We start from the raw sequence: 18963 nt of genomic DNA, 5'->3' as shown, positions 1-18963 counted from the left end.
ACCATGGTGGGTAGTGGTGATGATCACCATGATGGGTAGTGGTAGTGGTGATGACATGGTGGGTGGTGGTGATGATCACCATGGTGGGTAGTGGTGGTGGTGATGACCATGGTGGGTAGTGGTGGTGGTGATGACCATGGTGGGTAGTAGTGGTTCGCCTATTCAACTTGTCCTCTTACAAAGAACGTCGCATTTCGACCGTATGCGTCACATAAGACAAAAAATTGTCGTACTAGAACATGTAAGCGGCTGGCGAAAGTGACGTACTGTCACCACCACCATGACACCACCACCACCAACATGACACCACCATCACCACCATGACACCACACAGAGCGAGGCACCAGCACTCACAAAGCACACTTCCACACTCATCACATTTAAATGCCCCCAAAACAAAAAATCACGAAATGAAATTCTGGCTGCGACTGCGGAAAATAATAGCGGAGACTTGAGAGTTTTACCGCGTGCGGGAGGGCAATTGTGGGTCATTGTCGTCCCCGTATGCCCTGACGTCGTCCAGGAAGTGAAGTCTTTACGCTCGTATCTCTGTGCTCTCTTGAGGAAAGTAGAGGTCTCAAGATGATGGCGCTTGTGTCCTGTCTGTAGAGGCCCGGCGGCCGCTTCCCTGAGAGATCCATGTCCCTGTAACACATTGTAGCTGCTTCATCACCCAGGGTCTCTGTCCCTAGGCTCTCTGGTCCCCCAGGGTCTCTGATCCCCCAGGGTGCCTGATCCCCAGGGTCTCTGGTCCCCCAGGGTCTCTGGTCCCCGAGGCTCTCTGACTGTTGAAGACTCTTCTCATCAAACACGGAGCTCGTGAAGCTCTAAATATAATAAGAAATTAAATGTGTAAATATTTAGGATGCTTTTTCAGAGTTGTGTGTGTATGTAAGATGACACAAACGGTGATTATTGTGCGAGTCTTCTCTAGCTTTCTTATGTTCTGCACTTGAGAAGGAAGTAGGAAAATCTTCTCTCCAAAAGTTTATTTTAGTTATATTATGGTCCGTCACTAAGAGATGCGTTTCGTCGACCCCTGTCAACATTATGAACGGCAGAGTAGTGATGAATGCAGTATGGTTGAAGCAGCAGAATATATAACCTGGAGTGAGGTGACGAGTCACGTGGACGAGTGGCCCCGCTGCGGCTTACTAATCTCCGCTGCTTGGCAGAGAAGTCAGCCAGAGGCTTAGGGCCCACGCAGGAATATACCTGCGGGGATGGGGAAGGGGGGGGGGGGGAATGAACATGATATATCAATGAACAAATGCACAAGAGCCTTGATGAGGGTTCGAATCTATGTGCTCTCCTGTGTGTTAATGAAGACTGTGGCAGTATGGTGGATGTCCAGTCTTGGTCTCGAAAGTGGCAGAGTATAATTGTGTCAGCTGGCTCTTGATGACTGACTGAATATGCTTGATGTCCAGGGTCTTACTGGTGTCCAAGGTCTCGCTGATGTCCAGTCTTCCATTGTTGCTGCATCTGTGGGTCATCTTAGTTGTTTGTCAGGATGTCTCAGGTGTTGGTCTGGTTGTGTGCGGAGACCGTATGTTGCCTTGCTGTTTGTGCGCTGTAAGCCGGCTTGAACGAGGTGTTGTTGTCTTGCCTATATACTGAGATCGTTTGGGCTGACCGTCCCCAAGTGGGCATGTGAAGGCATAGACCACAGTCCTCTCCAGGCGTTTTGTTTGGTGTCGGGAAGAGTTCTTGAAGCAGAAGTTAGCGATCTTCTTGTTCTTATAGCATATAATTAACTCAACCTTGTGGCTGGTCTCACGTTTCTATCAATAATCTCCTTCAGGACTTTTCTCTCCCCAGTTTTATTGGCCGTAGAATGGACGTTCTTGTGTAATATTTTAGTGTGAGGAACCACTAAAGTTTTTTTGGCTCTGTCCTCCAGCAATATATAACAAGAAGTGAAAAGATACTTATAATTATGTATTGTTAGCGGATAGATAAGTGTGTTAGTGAACAGATAAGTGTTAGTGGACTGATAAGTGTGATATTTTAAAGGACACGAGTATTAGTGTGAGGAATGTATCAATATACATATTAATGTTGTTTTAAACAGTTTATCTATACACATGTACTATAAAGGAACAATTTAACATATTCAGATACTTTTAAAATGTTACAGACAGCCACATTTACCATGAATATAAATACTAATGAGTATTGATATATTGCAGATTATGGCATACGTGATTGTTTTTCTGGTGTCCCTGGTTGGGAACCTGCTGGTGATCCTGGTTGTGTATTACAACAATCACATGCGCACCACCACCAACCAGTACCTGGTGAACCTGGCGCTGGCCGACCTCCTGGTGACCGTCATCTGCATGTGGGTACACATCGTGCGCCACCTCTCATACCCGCACTACGTCCTCCCCGCCCTCGTCTGCAAGCTTGACGGCTTCGTCCAGGGTAGGTGAAGTCTCTGTCTCAGTGTCTCTCTCTCTCTCTCTCTCTCTGTCGGGACGTGATGCTGTAGTGTAGCAATACTGGGCCAGGGTGGTGTGTGTGTGTGTGTGTATGTGGCTCTCACTCACATAAGCACAATAAAAATGCCGTTCTGTTCCAGTTCTAAGTATGAACATATCAGCAACAGTTCTGGGTTCAACAAGCACTTTTAACTCCTTGAGACAAGTGTATCTGTTCAGGAAGTCCTGAACCTCGTCTATCGACGCGATAGTCTGTTTAGCTGCCATATCGAGTTATAGTATATACAAAATTTAGCAATAACTACTCTAAATACCTACCCCCTCAAGTTACCTTAAACAAGTCACTACATCCCATGGTCAATGGAGAGACTGTACAAGGGGAAAGGATCCCGCTGGGGATGACATTAATGTTATGAACTCCTCCGTAACTCGAATCTTTTAAACTCTACGATCCTTCTCAAGTCCAGAGATCCCCAACTTTAGTGGAAATGTTGTGTAATGTTTAAGGTAAAAAATTAAATTGCACTTCAAATGAACCGTTTTTATCATCTAAAACTACCGTTATATGCAAGCTTTTAAAGAGGTCGTCCAGCGCAACATTAGCCCTTCAAACTAGCTGCAGTTATGGTGACGTCTTCAAGTGCCCCTACTAGCTCACTCCAACAGTGAGTGAAGTCCTCAGCGCTGCACTAGCCCTCTGGCTACTACGTCTCAAGGTCGACCAGTAGACTGCGTCTCTCTCTCTGCTTCACTCCCGACTGTCGCCAGTCACCGGTATCTCATCACCTCGCAGAACAACAGACCACAAGATTGGAAACTGATATTAATGGGAGGGTCAACTGTTTAATTCGGCTCCGGGATCATAGATGGCGCCGAGGTCCGTCACAGCCGTCCACTATAATACCGGCGAAGCCTCAGCTAAAATGAATTATCGTAGAGGATATAAGTAGTCTTGTCTCAGTGGTATAGAGGTGTGAGGAGGGTGGGAGTAGTGTTAAAGAGGTGCCGTTGGGAGACCAACCCGAAGGTATATTACATGTTCTGGGATAGAGATGAGCACAGCAGGGTACCCATCTACGGTGTATCTATACCTATAGGAGAATGTTTGTTTATGTCTCTCTCTGCGAGGTGTGAGATGACAGATGACTACGGTTAGCCTCGCAACACTTTTCATGGTTAATTGTGATTGTACTGTGAGTGTCATGGGATGGTCCACCACCACCTCAAACCTCTACGGGACATAATTTGGATATTATCGTAAATATTTGACAAAAAATCGACAAATTTGAAAAAAATATTTAGAAAAATCTGTTCGCTTCTGGCAGCAGCATAGTGTTGTCCTCATGTCTCTATTATATTAATATAATTATGAGTAATATAATTACCGTCCCCGCGTCAGAAATGAGGCTGGTGCATCATGTGTCCCAGCGGCAATGCGTAATTTCGCTTCAAGTCTCGTATTTCTTTTAACAAATTACATTTCTTTACATTACATTATTATTCTGGTGGAATTTGCTGTTTTTGCCACAGACGTGGCCACACATTTACAACCAACCACCGTCCCTGGGACTCACCACCGTCCCTGGGACACACACACCACCGCCCCTGGGACACACTCAGACACAGTCAGTCTAAACTGTGATGACCTGGAACGCGCTTTACCTATCACTTGCATAATTTAGTGTTTATCTTCCCCCAACACAACTACAAGTGCTGTTCGTTAATGTCTATCACAGTGAAGATAATGATCGAGAACTGAGTTGTGTATAAATGTTTGTAAAGTGTCCTGTAATGAGTGAAACATTGAGTGTGTTCTCTAACTCTCATCTATAACCTGCCACGACACACGAGTGAAACATTGAGTGTGTTCTCTAACTCTCATCTATAACCTGCCACGACTCACAATATTTCCAGAAAAATATCGACATTAACGAAATTTGGCGTGATTGGTAACTCTGGAAGATGAAGAAGAAGATGAAGATTAAGCCACCCAAAAGGTGGCACGGGCATGAATAGCCCGTAAGTGGTGGCCCTTTTGAGCCATTACCAGTATCAAGAGCTGATACTGGAGATCTGTGGAGGTGCGACTGCACCTTGCGTGACGGGAGATGTCTCCCGTCGGTATGGTAACTGGTTATTGAGTTGGTTGATATATAACTCTGGTTATATCACCTCACCCGCATTTTGGGTGAGGTGATAAGCTACAACAGTTTTGGATGAGGTGAACAAAACTTTCAACACAGGATAGAACACGAAACAATGGGTATTGAAGGTAAGAATGGAAGTAATTGCAGAGGGCCTATTGGCCCATATTTCTTGATGCTTCTATATTGGAGCGGAGTCTTGAAGTGGGTAGAATATAGTTGTGCATTATTTGGCTGTTGATTGCTGGTGTTGACTTCTTGATGTGTAGTGCCTCGCAGATGTCAAGCCGCCTGCTATCGCTGTATCTATCGATGATTTCTGTGTTGTTTGCTAAGATTTCTCTGGTGATGGTCTGGTTGTGGGAAGAGATTATATGTTCCTTAATGGAGCCCTGTTGCTTATGCATCGTTAAACGCCTGGAAAGAGATGTTGTCTTGCCTATATACTGAGTTTTTTGAGGCTTACAGTCCCCAAGTGGGCATTTGAAGGCATAGACGACGTTGGTCTCTTTTAAAGCGTTCTGCTTTGTGTCTGGCGAGTTTTTCATGAGTAGATTGGCCGTTTTTTTATAATAAATTAAATGTCTATAATAATTAAATGTCTGACATCAGGTACCTGATGTCAGACATCTGCAGGAGCTGAAGGAGGCATTTGAGCAGAATTCTGTGTTGCGTTTCACTTACGAGATGGAGAAGGATGGGAAGCTGCCCTTTCTAGATGTCCCCATCTCGCAGGATGGTTAGTCATACAGGGCCATATGTTCAGTAGCCTGCACTGGCAAATTTTGGGTACACTGTGAGGATATTTGCCAGTGCAGGCTACTAAACATATGGCCCTGTATGATTAACCATCCTGCAAGATGGGGACATTCGGAAATAATTTTCTGGTGAAAAAGTCTTCGGACATCTGAACGAATATTTTACACTTGACCAAAAGTGAATCTCTTAGAATCGGGTTGGGGGATGTGATTAATTAATTATATTTCTTAAGTCATTTAACTTAGGCCTACTTCTACCAGCCTATATCCGTCCCGTACCCGAGGCCATCTACACTACAAATTTCGGTAAGACTAGGCCCTACTGTGTAGCATCCACCCTCGAACAGACAGACTGACATTCTCATTTATAGTATAGATTGTCAACAACAGAAGTGCCAGGACTGAGCCAGGCAATCTACTTACAATGATTTCTTATTCGACGTTAACTCCATTTATGTTAACTCAGTTTTCATTGAAGTAACCCAAGACGTAACCCAGTTTAGGGTAACTTCCTCCACCCCGCCAATATCACGTCCCTCTAACTTCCTAAGGAGTTTCTAATGAGACATTGTATCAAAGACTTTGTTAAAGTCAAGGTATAGAATGTCTCACTCCTTCCTGCTGAGAACTGCTTCATTACACAAACACCCAGCGCTTAGGTTCGAACCCTCATCAGAGCTCCTGTGGATTTGTTAACTGTTTCATATATACTGAAAAAGATTGAGGGCAAACGTGTTACACTTAGTCAAACTACATTGTGAATCTCTTATTAATCAAAGTGTTTCAAGATGTAAACTAATAACTTCTGCGATTATCAATAAAAGTTATTTTCCTGTAACAGACGTTAAACAAATTGGACAATAGTTCGACACAAGTGATCTTAACAAGCGACACCATATATACAACCCTCCATGATACTGGCATACCTCTTGACTATTATTATTATTATACATGCAAAACAAGAGCTCACTAAACTCTTCTTGTCAAGGAGAGCTCAGGCTTCAGAGCAGACTGTCAAGGAGAGCTCTGGCATGACAGTGGGTTGTCGTTAACAACCCATGAGATAACTGGGTTGTCAAGAGAACTCTACCATGAGTCTGGGTTGTCAAATAGAGTTCAGGAATGAGAGTGGGTTGTCAAGGAATTGCACATGGGTTAACGTAATTTATTGAATTCTGTCCTGAGGGACGTGTTTTATGATCAGTTAAACTCACCGGGATAAACAAATTCACAAGGGCCGTGACGAGGATTCGAACCTGCGTCCGGGAGCATCCCAAGGGATAGTCCATCCTACCCGGGATAGTGAACTTGACGCTCTCACGACAGTGCAGCCTATCCTGTAGTCCGCCTTCAGTCTCGCCTCTAGTCTTGGCTATTGAAATACTTAAGCTTTAATACCATTATAAACTTTTCAGGTCATTTCATTACAGCAAATCCTACATGTTTTTTAATAAAAAGTTCTAAAATTGAAAACTCTCTTTGCAAGACCCCCTTTTGTGAAAGACTGGTTCAGGGGTAAAGCCTGGATGACGATGCTGTAATTAAGCTGCCATGGAACATATAAAATAGTGGAGCAGAATAATTTAAGGGGGGGGGTTAGAGGGGGGGCCGGAGGTGATTGCCCGGGGTAACAGATTACAGTTTTAGCATGTGGAGCTGGGCAGAGTGCTCACGGATGTACTGTTAGTGATTAATATCCAAGAAGCGAAGAGACCCGGGTTGTAGCTCCGGCCAGAGACGCTAGGACACTGTTCCTTCCCCCCCCCCCCCACTCAGTCACTGTTTCAACAGTTCCCCTAACAGCAACTGGGGACCTGGTTGTGGTGCATACAGCGGATACTTGGCTATGATGAGTAGTGTGTGACTTGCTTGAGTAAACAGTGTAGTGGAGTTAAGCAAGTCACTGGATCAATTCCCAGACCGCACAATCAATCAACTCATTAACCGCACAATCATAATGATCCAAGACCACTCACTTTCCAGCCGACCAGACAATAATATCGATATTTGACAATAATACAAGAGAATAAATAATATCATCAAGAATATTTGAAAGTTTGGACACCCAATATATTTATATGAAAATAAAGGACGTGACGACGATTCGGTCCGTCTTCGACACTATATAAAGTCGTGTGAAGGAAAAGAGATTATAGGGCCACCTGTACGGCCCATAGGACCATCTGTACGGCCCATAGGACCATCTGTACGGCCCATAGGACCATCTGTACGGCCCATAGGGCCATCTGTACGGCCCATAGGGCCATCTGTACGGCCCATAGGGCCATCTGTACGGCCCATAGGGCCATCTGTACGGCCCATAGGACCATCTGTACGGCCCATAGGACCATCTGTACGGCCCATAGGGCCATCTGTACGGCCCATAGGGCCATCTGTACGGCCCATAGGACCATCTGTACGGCCCATAGGGCCATCTGTACGGCCCATAGGGCCATCTGTACGGCCCATAGGGCCATCTGTACGGCCCATAGGGCCATCTGTACGGCCCTTAGGACCATCTGTACGGCCCATAGGGCCATCTGTACGGCCCATAGGGCCATCTGTACGGCCCATAGGGCCATCTGTACGGCCCATAGGACCATCTGTACGGCCCATAGGGCCATCTGTACGGCCCATAGGGCTATCTGTACGGCCCATATTACCATCTGTACGGCCCATAGGGCCATCTGTACGGCCCATAGGGCCATCTGTACGGCCCATAGGACCATCTGTACGGCCCATAGGGCCATCTGTACGGCCCATAGGGTCATCTGTACGGCCCATAGGACCATCTGTACGGCCCATAGGACCATCTGTACGGCCCATAGGGCCATCTGTACGGCCCATAGGACCATCTGTACGGCCCATAGGGCCATCTGTACGGCCCATAGGGCCATCTGTACGGCCCATAGGACCATCTGTACGGCCCATAGGGCCATCTGTACGGCCCATAGGGCCATCTGTACGGCCCATAGGGCCATCTGTACGGCCCATAGGGCCATCTGTACGGCCCATAGGGCCATCTGTACGGCTAAACGTGAGGGTTGAAGATCTTGTGTTTCCACCATTATGTCTGACACTCCTCTGATCTGGAAGAAAATCGGCAAGATAGCGGTTCTCATCTTCCTTCTTCTTTCCTTACTCGTAAGCTCCTTCTTGAATCTCCTCCCTTAGATTTTTACACTTACTCTCTCTCTCTCTCTCTCTCTCTCTCTCTCTCTCTCTCTCTCTCTCTCTCTCTCTCTCTCTCTCTCTCTCTCTCTCTCGCCTTCAGTCTTGTGCCCTTTACTCAAAGGCAGGTCGTTCTTCGACACTCTCTGTCGGTTTATGGTAATCCTATTTTGTATAAGGATTCTGCTAAATTTCTGAGGTTGTTCTTTGACACTCGCTTGTCTTGGTCACCCCATATCTCTTACCTCCGAGTTGAATTCTCTAAGGACCTTAACTTACCGAGGCTATTTAGCCCATCAGCCCGCCGGCACTCTGATGGTAATCTTGGGCATATACAGCATTTTATCAAATCACCTCATTCTTTGGGGCACACGTGAGGAACACAAATGCGAACAAGCCTATTCGTACCGAATAGCCTGAATGCACTACTTGGCCGAGTATGTAAGGCCCGATTTGCCTAATAGGCAGAGTGATTTTTGTTAAAAAAAAATTAATTGGTTTATTTTAATTAATATTATTATATTATATTAAGAACATGAATTACTAACATAATAATTTTAGTTTAAGTTAGGTTATGATAGATTAGGTTAGGTTAGGTTAGGTTAGGTTAATTTTGGTCGTATTTCTATATTAGTTTTAACTCAAATTAAAAAAAAAATCATATGTAATGTAATGGAAAGTTTATCATTTCATCAGATATTTTATTGGATAAATATATACCTTTTGAAAAATTTGGCTTATTAGCAAACCGGGCCTTGCATAGTAGGCCAAGAAGTGCCTTCTGGCTATTATCCAACTGGCACTGTAGGCCCTCCCCGGGGGTGCCACTTAAAGATATAATTGTTAGATGATCCGTGTCCTAGTCATATATATTGTTAACCACCATATATAAAAAAATGGAAAATAACATTTCATTTGCGTGGGCAATGAGACCCCTCGAACTAAGGACCACAAAAGCAGCACCACATAGGCCTACCTACAGTCGTATTGTAGAGCATCGGATGAGCAGAAAGAAAATCGGTGAAAAAAAATCACTAAAATGAGGAAAATAGTTCACGTCAGAATATCGTGTTTAGCAAAATTGGAAATTAAATCACCTTAATAAAGCCAACACCAATTTAACAAGATTTTTAACGAGCTTTTGCTTGTGTTAATTACTGATATATAAGTTATGAGCATCGCTGCACAAAATCATTAACACCCACATGTATTCTCAGGCAGACAGGCAGGCTGGCAGACAGACAGACAGACAGACAGACAGACAGACAGACAGACAGACAGACAGACAGACAGACAGACAGACAGACAGACAGACAGACACACACACACACACACACAGTTTATTTGTTTATTTCTAATAGGTGAGTACACACACACTACTTGGCTGAGTATGTAAGGCCCGATTTGCCTATCACCCCCGCAAACACAACTAGGTGAGTACACACACACTGGGCTGCTAATTGAGATACTATCCTGACGGTCTCGGTTCGAATCCTAGTGGGACCCCTGACACACACTGCGTCACAACATGTACACATTGAACTCGTAAGAGAGAGCAAGGAACCTGGAAGGTTGACTGGGTGTCTTGGAGTCAGGTTAACCACCATCAGGTCAACTGCCGTCAAGTCAACTACCGTCCCCAGACCCAGATGACCAGCCTCACATTTAACGACTGGAGTCACCTGAAGACAGCCCAAATTACGCGATAATTTCCCACTTGTGGTTATGTCTGGCAGAAGCCGCGCCACAAATGATGGTGTTTGTCGCATTCCTTCCCGGGTCATGACCCGTGGTGCTCCGTGGTGCTCCGTGGTGGTGCGTGGGGCTCCGTGGTGGTATATGGTGCTCCGTGGTGGTGCGTGGCGCTCCGTGGTGCTCCGTGGTGCTCCGTGGTGGTGCGTGGGGCTCCGTGGTGCTCCGTGGTGGTGCGTGGCGCTCCGTGGTGGTGCATGGTGCTCCGTGGTGGTGCGTGGCGCTCCGTGGTGCTCCGTGGGGCTCCGTGGTGGTGCGTGGTCAGTATGGGGTATTGTGGAATCCTGAATTAAACTTACTGGTGTCCCACTCCCTACTCGATTCTCTGATGTTCATTCACTCTGCCACTCACTCCATCGGTGTTCATTCACTCTGCCACTTACTCCACTGGTGTTCATTCTCCCACTCTTTACTCAGCTCAGAACTCGAGCACGAAACATCTCAGTAGCAGACAACAGAGGAAACCCAAAATGCTGCATCAGGCAATGTGCAAATGACGTCTTCTCCTGCAAGGTGGCACCACGGGGGAGGGTGTGGTGGTGGGGGGGTTGGAATAACGCAGTCTGCGTTCGTCAGTGATTACATACACAAAGACCATCTTCAGGTCAGAGCTCCTCATTGTTGGGCCTGAGAGTGAGGGGTCCACAATGACGCTCCCGCCACACTTTAGGAAATTGCTGCAAGTTGCCAGTCTTCTCAGGGTGAAGACTGAGAATATTTGTAATCTTTTGTCTTTATCATCTCCAAAAAAAAGAAGGAATACTGACAGTTTATGAGCGTCCGAAACGTGTTCTTTGATATGTTTATTTTTTTTACACTGTATATTTGCATTTATTCATTATACATTTTTATTTTGGGATATATTTTTTTGTTCATATATATATATGATGTGGTTATAGATAGGAGCTTCCTCGTATGGACCAATAGGCCTTCTGCAGTTACCTTTGTTCTTATGTTCTTATGTTCAGCTTTGAAGTTTTTAAAATGTCTAGTTGTCCCAACATGATGTACAAGTTTACTTTGCGGGAAAGCTAAGTAAGTCAAACATATCCAAAATATAGAATTTATGAAGCTCTCTAAATTAAGTCAAAGGAACATTTTATGATCCTAACTGAACAGTTATTAAAACAACAATATTATAATAATTCATAACATTTTAATAATTTTGAATTTCCGAATTCGATTGAAGATTGATTAATAAAAAGTTATACATAGCCGAAGCACTACATGTTACACACGCTTATTTTAAGTGCGTTATATAAGACATTGACCAAACACAAAAACACCTGGAAACCCCCACACGCCATTCCAACCCCACACTGTTAAGTCATCATCCCCAAGTAACGCTCGTGGGGTAAAACTTTCCCCATTTAATCAGTGAATATCCTCGCCTCAAATCAATAAAGCACAAGGGTCTAGGGCTGAGTGAAAGTAAAATCACCAGTTTACTGGGGCGAAATTGTCTACATGACACAACATATATATATATATATACATACAATATTTACATAACCACAACAAAGTAATCATTAAGATATTTAAGCTATCAAAAGGTACAAGTCACGGCAGCTAAATGTTACTAAGCAAATCTAACTTAACAACATGGGTGCACTTGGAAGTTAATTAAGTTGTGGACAAGGTGGGGTGGTGTATCTCAGCATGAACATCAACAAACACAAGTCAGAGAACTATCACTTTGCCTTAAGAAAACAAAGTCCCAACTGGACTGGCAAATGGCAAAGTAAAACAAGTCTAAGTCCCCCACAGGGACATTAAAGGGTTTATTTGTCTTTTTACCGGGAGGTAAGAAGGGGGATTATTCTTTCCTAAGTGTTATTTCCATATTTACAATTTACAACTCTTGTGGTGAAGTGACTTGTATTTAAATACAATGGTTCAACACAGCACAACACAGTTTGTGTTATTCCCAACCCGTCCTCGACTCAAGTCCATTACATCCAGCGGTCGACCCCACAGACGCATTCATAAATTTTTGCATACTGTTCATTCAAAACAGGAATTATCTCCAATATTAATTAATATTATAATTGCACAATGTGCATATATAGGCATACGTTAGGTGTATAGGTTTTGTTGGCAATTATTTGTGTTTGTAGTTCGTGGGTGAAGCATTTACTGCGTAGTGATTCGAACAAAATTCGTCAGTGAAGCACTTGTTCCGGAAGTGTTCGAACGAAATCAGTTGTGAGTCATGTGTAAACCGTTTTTCATTCATAAACAGGGGGTTTGGCGGGTGCATGGAATCACTTTTGGGTCTTTGTTTGGAGGACGGGCTGCGGGCTGCTCAACTGATGACGTCCGAACACTTCGGAACAAGTGCTTCAATGACGAATTTCGTTCTGCAACTAGAGAGGTAGAGGAGGGGGGGGACTCAAATGGAGGAGAGGTGGGGGAGGGGGGCGCAACACCTGGCCTCTGGCCTCACGCTCCACCACACTTGCTGGACCAAACAATGTCACTAATTGAACACTATAATTATTGTGTGGTGTAGGTAGACCTGTTGAGGGACGGGCCGGCTCTTGGGTTCCTCCAGCGGCGCTGACTGACAAGGAGACGTGATGTATTAGGCTGTATGACGTCCTAGGAGACGTGGGTGTGGTTGGTATGACTTAGAAGACGTGGGAGTGGTTGGGATGTATGACGTAAGAGAAGCGGGATGTGGTGGTGAATGTGGAAACTTTTAATAATATCAAAGTGTTGAGCAATGTTCAGATATTATTCAGAGAGGAAAGCGATCGTTTAGGTGATGGAAATGTTTGAAGGTGATGCATCCATTATTGGAAAGTTATTGAGGGTGGGTTAGTTATTAACTAATGGGATATTATGCTGTTGATTAATGGGAGGGTATCGATTAAGGGCCCCGGTGACGGTGCGCCGTAACTTTCTCAAACACACTCAATTTTGTTGTGAATAATATCTTCGTGGTAAATGCTCCAACTTTTCCTAATGGTTCAACATCATACCATGAACAGAAAAAAAGTTAAAAAAATATTAAAAAAAAATACAATTTCAAAATTTCAAATTTGGTGTCAAAATATTAATATGTAACCAATTGTTATTTTATTCATTGTGGTCTCAGAATGGCATATAATGTTTAGGTTTCTTGTAGCAAAATATTATTTGAGAGCATAGTTTACTGTACAACATTTTTTTTCAATTTTGCCATCCAAATATGTGCAAAATTTAGATGCAAAAAAAAATTATAACTCCAAACGTTATGGCTTTATGAATAAACGACAACAAGAACATCTTAGAACTAAGAACTTTGCACATATGAAAAAATTGTGAGAAACGGTGAGAAACGGAATTTTTGACAGTGTCTCAAAGTTGAAAATTCTGTTCATAGAGAAAAATGAAGTTAAAGTTCTCAACAATGTTTATAGTACTTCGAATTTATGACATATCTTGTAAGTTTTAGTTAAGATTGTTTGGCATTCATACTCGAATATGTGAAAGTTGCAAGTCACTATGTTTTGACATGAAGTCAAGAAAAAATATCCTCCCCCCCCCAAAAAAAAAAAAAATAGGGATAGGTTAGGGATAACGAAATATATATTTCAGTAACTTTATTGCACATATATAAGTGACAAGGCCCTAATCTGGTCTTCATTCATCAACACAACCTAATGAGACAAAGAGAATAGAGTTTGAAATCTGTAAATCTGTTCACCCCAATAAATGTCCCAATTTCTGCCATCTGTGGCTAATTAACCTCTAGACCAATTTCGTTCTAACTTTACACGCTTAGTGCCGGATATGCATTCTCACTGGAAGACAGAAGAGTGAGGGGAGGCATGATCACTACCTACAAAATCCTCAGGGGAATTGACAGGGTAGACAAGAATAAACTATTCAACACTGACGGTACGCGAACAAGGGGACACAGGTGGAAACTGAGTACCCAAATGAGCCACAGGGACGTTAGAAAAAAAATTCAGTGTCAGAGTAGTTAACAGATGGAATGCATTAGGCAGTGATGTGGTGGAGGCTGACTCCATACACAGTTTTAAATGTAGATATGATAGAGCCCAATAGGCTCAGGAATTCTCACTAACTCTATCTATGTACTCACCTAGTTGTGCGTGCGGTGGTTGAGCTTCGGCTCTTTGGTCCCGCTTCTCAACTGTTACTCCACTGGTGTACAGATTCCTGAGGCTATTAGGTTCCGTCATATCTACAGTTGAAACTGTGTATGGAGTCTGCCTCCACCACATGTGTAGTGTGTTGGGTAGGTGTGTAGTGTGTGTAGACAGTAAGATGAACAATTAAAATGTTGATTAAATCGAGGTCTTGAGCAGCGACTGTTCGAGGGATCCTTGGGTCTTGATCTTGATAATAACAATGGAAATTGCATAATGCCTTGAAAGGGCAACTTACCTGGCCCTCTCAGATCACAGGACGCCTCCGCTGGCCCAATCATCAACACTGTTGCTGCCATCTTCAAAGGTTGAGACGCTCATATCCAATCAAGCTCGGATGGTTCTCATCCAGAAAACAGAGTCGTGCTAAATGGGAAGTAATCTGATTGGAGAAGTGTGGTGTCGGAAATGTCGACACTTTATCTACTAACCCTTGACATACCAAGTTAAAACGGTTATGTCAGGTACATACTAATATAACTAACTTCTCAAAGAGAGCGGATTTGATAGCGTTCCAGAGAGAACGGGATGTTGCCACGTATGCAAATTCCATTATACGTATAATCTCTCTTGTAGTAACATAAAACTTTCAGTGTGAAGAATAAATAAGGCAAAAAAGTACTTAGTAATAGTTACTTTAATTAAATAAACAGTAAATTAAGCGTCGATCTTCCTGCATCGATATAATGAGGAGTTTTGAACCAAGCTGAGGGAGCGTCCCCAGCTGGGGAGGGACGCGACGCCATTAGGCGGGAAACACACGACTTGACCGCTTGGCAGAGAAGACGCCTGCACCTTTTATCTCATAATTGCCAACCATAGTCACATTTCCCGAGTTCTTGATACAGGAAAGAAACTTTTCCTCCCAACCAACGAACTCCTCGCACCAGGGGAAAGGTTATATCAGAGCAATTGTTGTAGTTTGTTATTGGCCATTATCATGATCTCTTTAACGTTGCCCGGCTATGACGCATGCGCTCTAACCAATGTGGGTGTGGGTGAGCCTAATTATTAATATACTCATATTTGAATATTCGCTGTGTAAAGGTAACAGTTTACCACTGATACACTATTTGGCAGGAGCTGTTCTGAAGAAGAACTAACATCGAGTCTGCCAGTTACAACATGCGGTTTCCCAAGTTGGCATTTAAGACTCCACTAACTGAGGTTCATCATCTGTGACCGAAGGAAACTCGTGCCTATTACCAGGCCTTTGCGACTCTAGGGATAAGCCTTAGTATTCAACAAACCTATGTAGTAACCTAACTAACATTTCGTAGTTTATTGTTACCCACCACTGGTGGTATAGGATACGGACGTATAAACCCCCAACTTGTGGAAGGATGGTGATACATAAGAGGAGAGTGATACATAGAGGGGAGAGTGATACATAGAGGGGAGAGTGATACATAGAGGGGAGAGTGATACATAGAGGGGAGAGTGATACATAGAGGGGAGAGTGATACATAGAGGGGAGAGTGATACATAGAGGGGAGAGTGATACATACAAGGGAGAGTGATACATAGAGGGGAGAGTGATGCACAGAGGGAGAGAGAATATGAGATATTAAAAGTTTGTGTGAGGTTTATGATGTAATGTTTGTGTACACTGTGAAGACCTCCAGGTGGACCACTGACGGAAGTGGCAGAGGCCCGACACACCTGACTCCCAGCCCACACACCTGACACCCAGCCCACACACCTGACACCCAACCCACACACCTGACACCCAACCCACACACCTGACACCCAGCCCACACACCTGACACCCAGCCCACACACCTGACACCCAGCCCACACCCTTGACATCCAGCTCACACACCTCTGACACCCAGCCCACACACCTGACACTCAGCCCACACACCTGACACCCAGCCCACACCTCTGACACTCAGCCCACTCACCTGACACCCAGCCCACACCTCTGACACCCAGCCCACACACCTGACACCCATTTCCAGGTTACGTCTGGGATCATAATTTATGTTCAGAAAAGCGTAAAAAATGCGAAGGTTGTGGTTGAGGGAGAATTTGTCCGCATTCGTGTGAAATGTTAGGTTTCCATTTGTTAAATTTCCCTGGAGATATCAATCAGGAGGGCGTTGAGTCAAGCTCCTGGTCGCCGCCTCAGTGGTGGAACGCAGCTGTTGGAATTATTTTGCGTGTATTCGGTGAACTGATAGTGATGACGGGAGCACTTCTACAGTGTTGTTCACCACCTGATGATGAACGTTCACCCCAAAGTTATGGTGACAGAAGGTGTGTACTCACCTAGGTGTACTTGCGGGGGTTGAGCTCTGGCTCTTTCGGCCCGTCTCTCAACTGTCAACTGCCAATCAACTTTTTTTTTAACACACACACATTATCTCAGGGAGCAGCGCGTAACAGCTGTCTAACTACCAGGTTTATATTTACTGCTAGGTGAACAGGTACATCAGGGTGAAAGAAACTCTGTTCAATTGTTTCCCGCCTCCTTCGGGAATCGAACCCGGAACACCAGGACTACAAATTCGAAGCGCTGTCCACCCAGTTGGCAGGCCCCTAAGGGCAACATACACCCGCTACATAGTCCAATTTTGGTCTTACAAAAGTTGTGAACAATTTCTTTAATATTTCGTCATCCATGTGTGTGTGTACACTCACCTATTTGTGCTTGAGCTTCGGCTCTTTGGTCCCGCCTCTCAACCGTTAATCAAAAGGTTTACAGGTTCCTGAGCCTACTGGGCTCTATCACATATACATTTGAAACTGTGTATGGAGTCAGCCTCCACCACATCACATCCTAGTGCATTCCATTTACTAACTACTGACACTGAAAAAGTTCTTTCTAATGTCTTTGTGGCTCATTTTGGTACTCAGCTGCCACCTGTGTCCCCTTGTGCGTGTACCACCCGTGTTAAATAATCCATCCTTATCTACCCTGTCAATTCCCCTGAGAATTTTGTATGTGGTGATCATGTCTTCCCGGGTTCTTCTGTCTTCCAGCGACGTGTGGTGCAGTTCTCTCAGCCTTTCCTTGTAACTCATGTCTCTTAGTTCTGGGACTAGCCTAGTAGCATACCTCAATACTTTTTCCAGCTTCGTCTTGTGCTTGACAAGGTACGGACTCCATGCTGGGGCCGCATACGCCAGGTTTGGCCTTACATATGTGGTATACAAGGTTCTGAATGATTCCTTACACAGGTTTCTAAAGGCAGTTTGATATTAGCCAGCCTCGCATACGCCGCCGATGTTATTCTTTTGATGTGGGCTTCAGGAGACAGGATTAGTATGATATCAACTCCTAGATTTTTCTCTCTGGTTCATTCAGTATCCTGTGTCTGCCCTCATATTCTCCCCCCCCCCCCCAACCCTAGTTTCATTACCTTTCTTTTACATGGGTTGAACTTTAGTAACCATTTGTTAGACCATTCCTTCAGTTTATCTAGGTCAGCTTGTAGTCTGATGCTATCTTCCTCTGTACTTATCCTCCTCATAATTCCTGCATCAGCAAACAATGAGAGGAACGAGTGTGTGTGTGTGTTTGTGTGTGTGTATGTGTGTGTGTGTGTGTGCGCGCGCACACGTACGTACACGAGAGAGCGAGGGAGATAGAGACAAGACATCAGCTGACGCTGTAATTTCCTGAACGATCGAGCCTCTTCAACTGAAAAGTCAATATTGCACATTTATGTGGCAGCGATGCTTTTCAACTGCTTGTTATATATATATATATATATATATATATGTATATATATATATATATATATATATATATATAATATGCGAACAAGCCTGAATGGTCCCCAGGACAATATGCAACTGAAAACTCACACCCCAGAAGTGACTCGAACCCATACTCCCAGATGCCACGCAACTGGTATGTACAAGACGCCTTAATCCACTTGACCATCACGACCGGACATAATGAGGTGATAGCCGAGGCTATTTGAACCACCCCACCGCCGGCACTCGGATAGTAATCTTGGGCATAGCATTTTACCAAATCACCTCATTCTTTGGGGCACACGTGAGGAACACAAATGCGAACAACCCTGAATGGTCCCCAGGACAATATGCAACTGAAAACTCACACCCCAGAAGTGACTCGAACCCATACTCCCAGATGCCACGCAACTGGTATGTACAAGACGCCTTAATCCACTTGACCATCACGACCGGACATAATGAGGTGATAGCCGAGGCTATTTGAACCACCCCACCGCCGGCACTCGGATAGTAATCTTGGGCATAGCATTTTACCAAATCACCTCATTCTTTGGGGCACACGTGAGGTGAGGAACACAAATGCGAACAAGCCTGAATGGTCCCCAGGACAATATGCAACTGAAAACTCACACCCCAGAAGTGACTCGAACCCATACTCCCAGATGCCACGCAACTGGTATGTACAAGACGCCTTAATCCACTTGACCATCACGACCGGACATAATGAGGTGATAGCCGAGGCTATTTGAACCACCCCACCGCCGGCACTCGGATAGTAATCTTGGGCATAGCATTTTACCAAATCACCTCATTCTTTGGGGCACAC

At 44.4% G+C, this 18963-nt stretch overlaps 1 protein-coding gene across 1 annotated transcript in view; it reads left to right on the top strand.

The window, feature by feature from the left end:
• Positions 1–2192: 2192 nt before the first annotated feature.
• LOC123763456 (substance-K receptor) overlaps positions 2193–18963 on the top strand; it is a gene marked incomplete at its 5' end in the record, with an annotated part of 76477 nt that continues 59706 nt past the window's right edge. The window contains 1 exon segment of the mRNA XM_069327941.1: positions 2193–2427. Coding sequence (XP_069184042.1) covers positions 2193–2427 — 235 coding nt within the window.

The sequence above is a fragment of the Procambarus clarkii genome, chromosome 20 (genome assembly GCF_040958095.1).
Source record: "Procambarus clarkii isolate CNS0578487 chromosome 20, FALCON_Pclarkii_2.0, whole genome shotgun sequence".
NCBI classification, from domain to species: domain Eukaryota; kingdom Metazoa; phylum Arthropoda; class Malacostraca; order Decapoda; family Cambaridae; genus Procambarus; species Procambarus clarkii.
The sequence above is the reverse complement of the archived record's forward strand: the minus strand, read 5'-3'. Positions and strand labels throughout refer to the sequence as shown.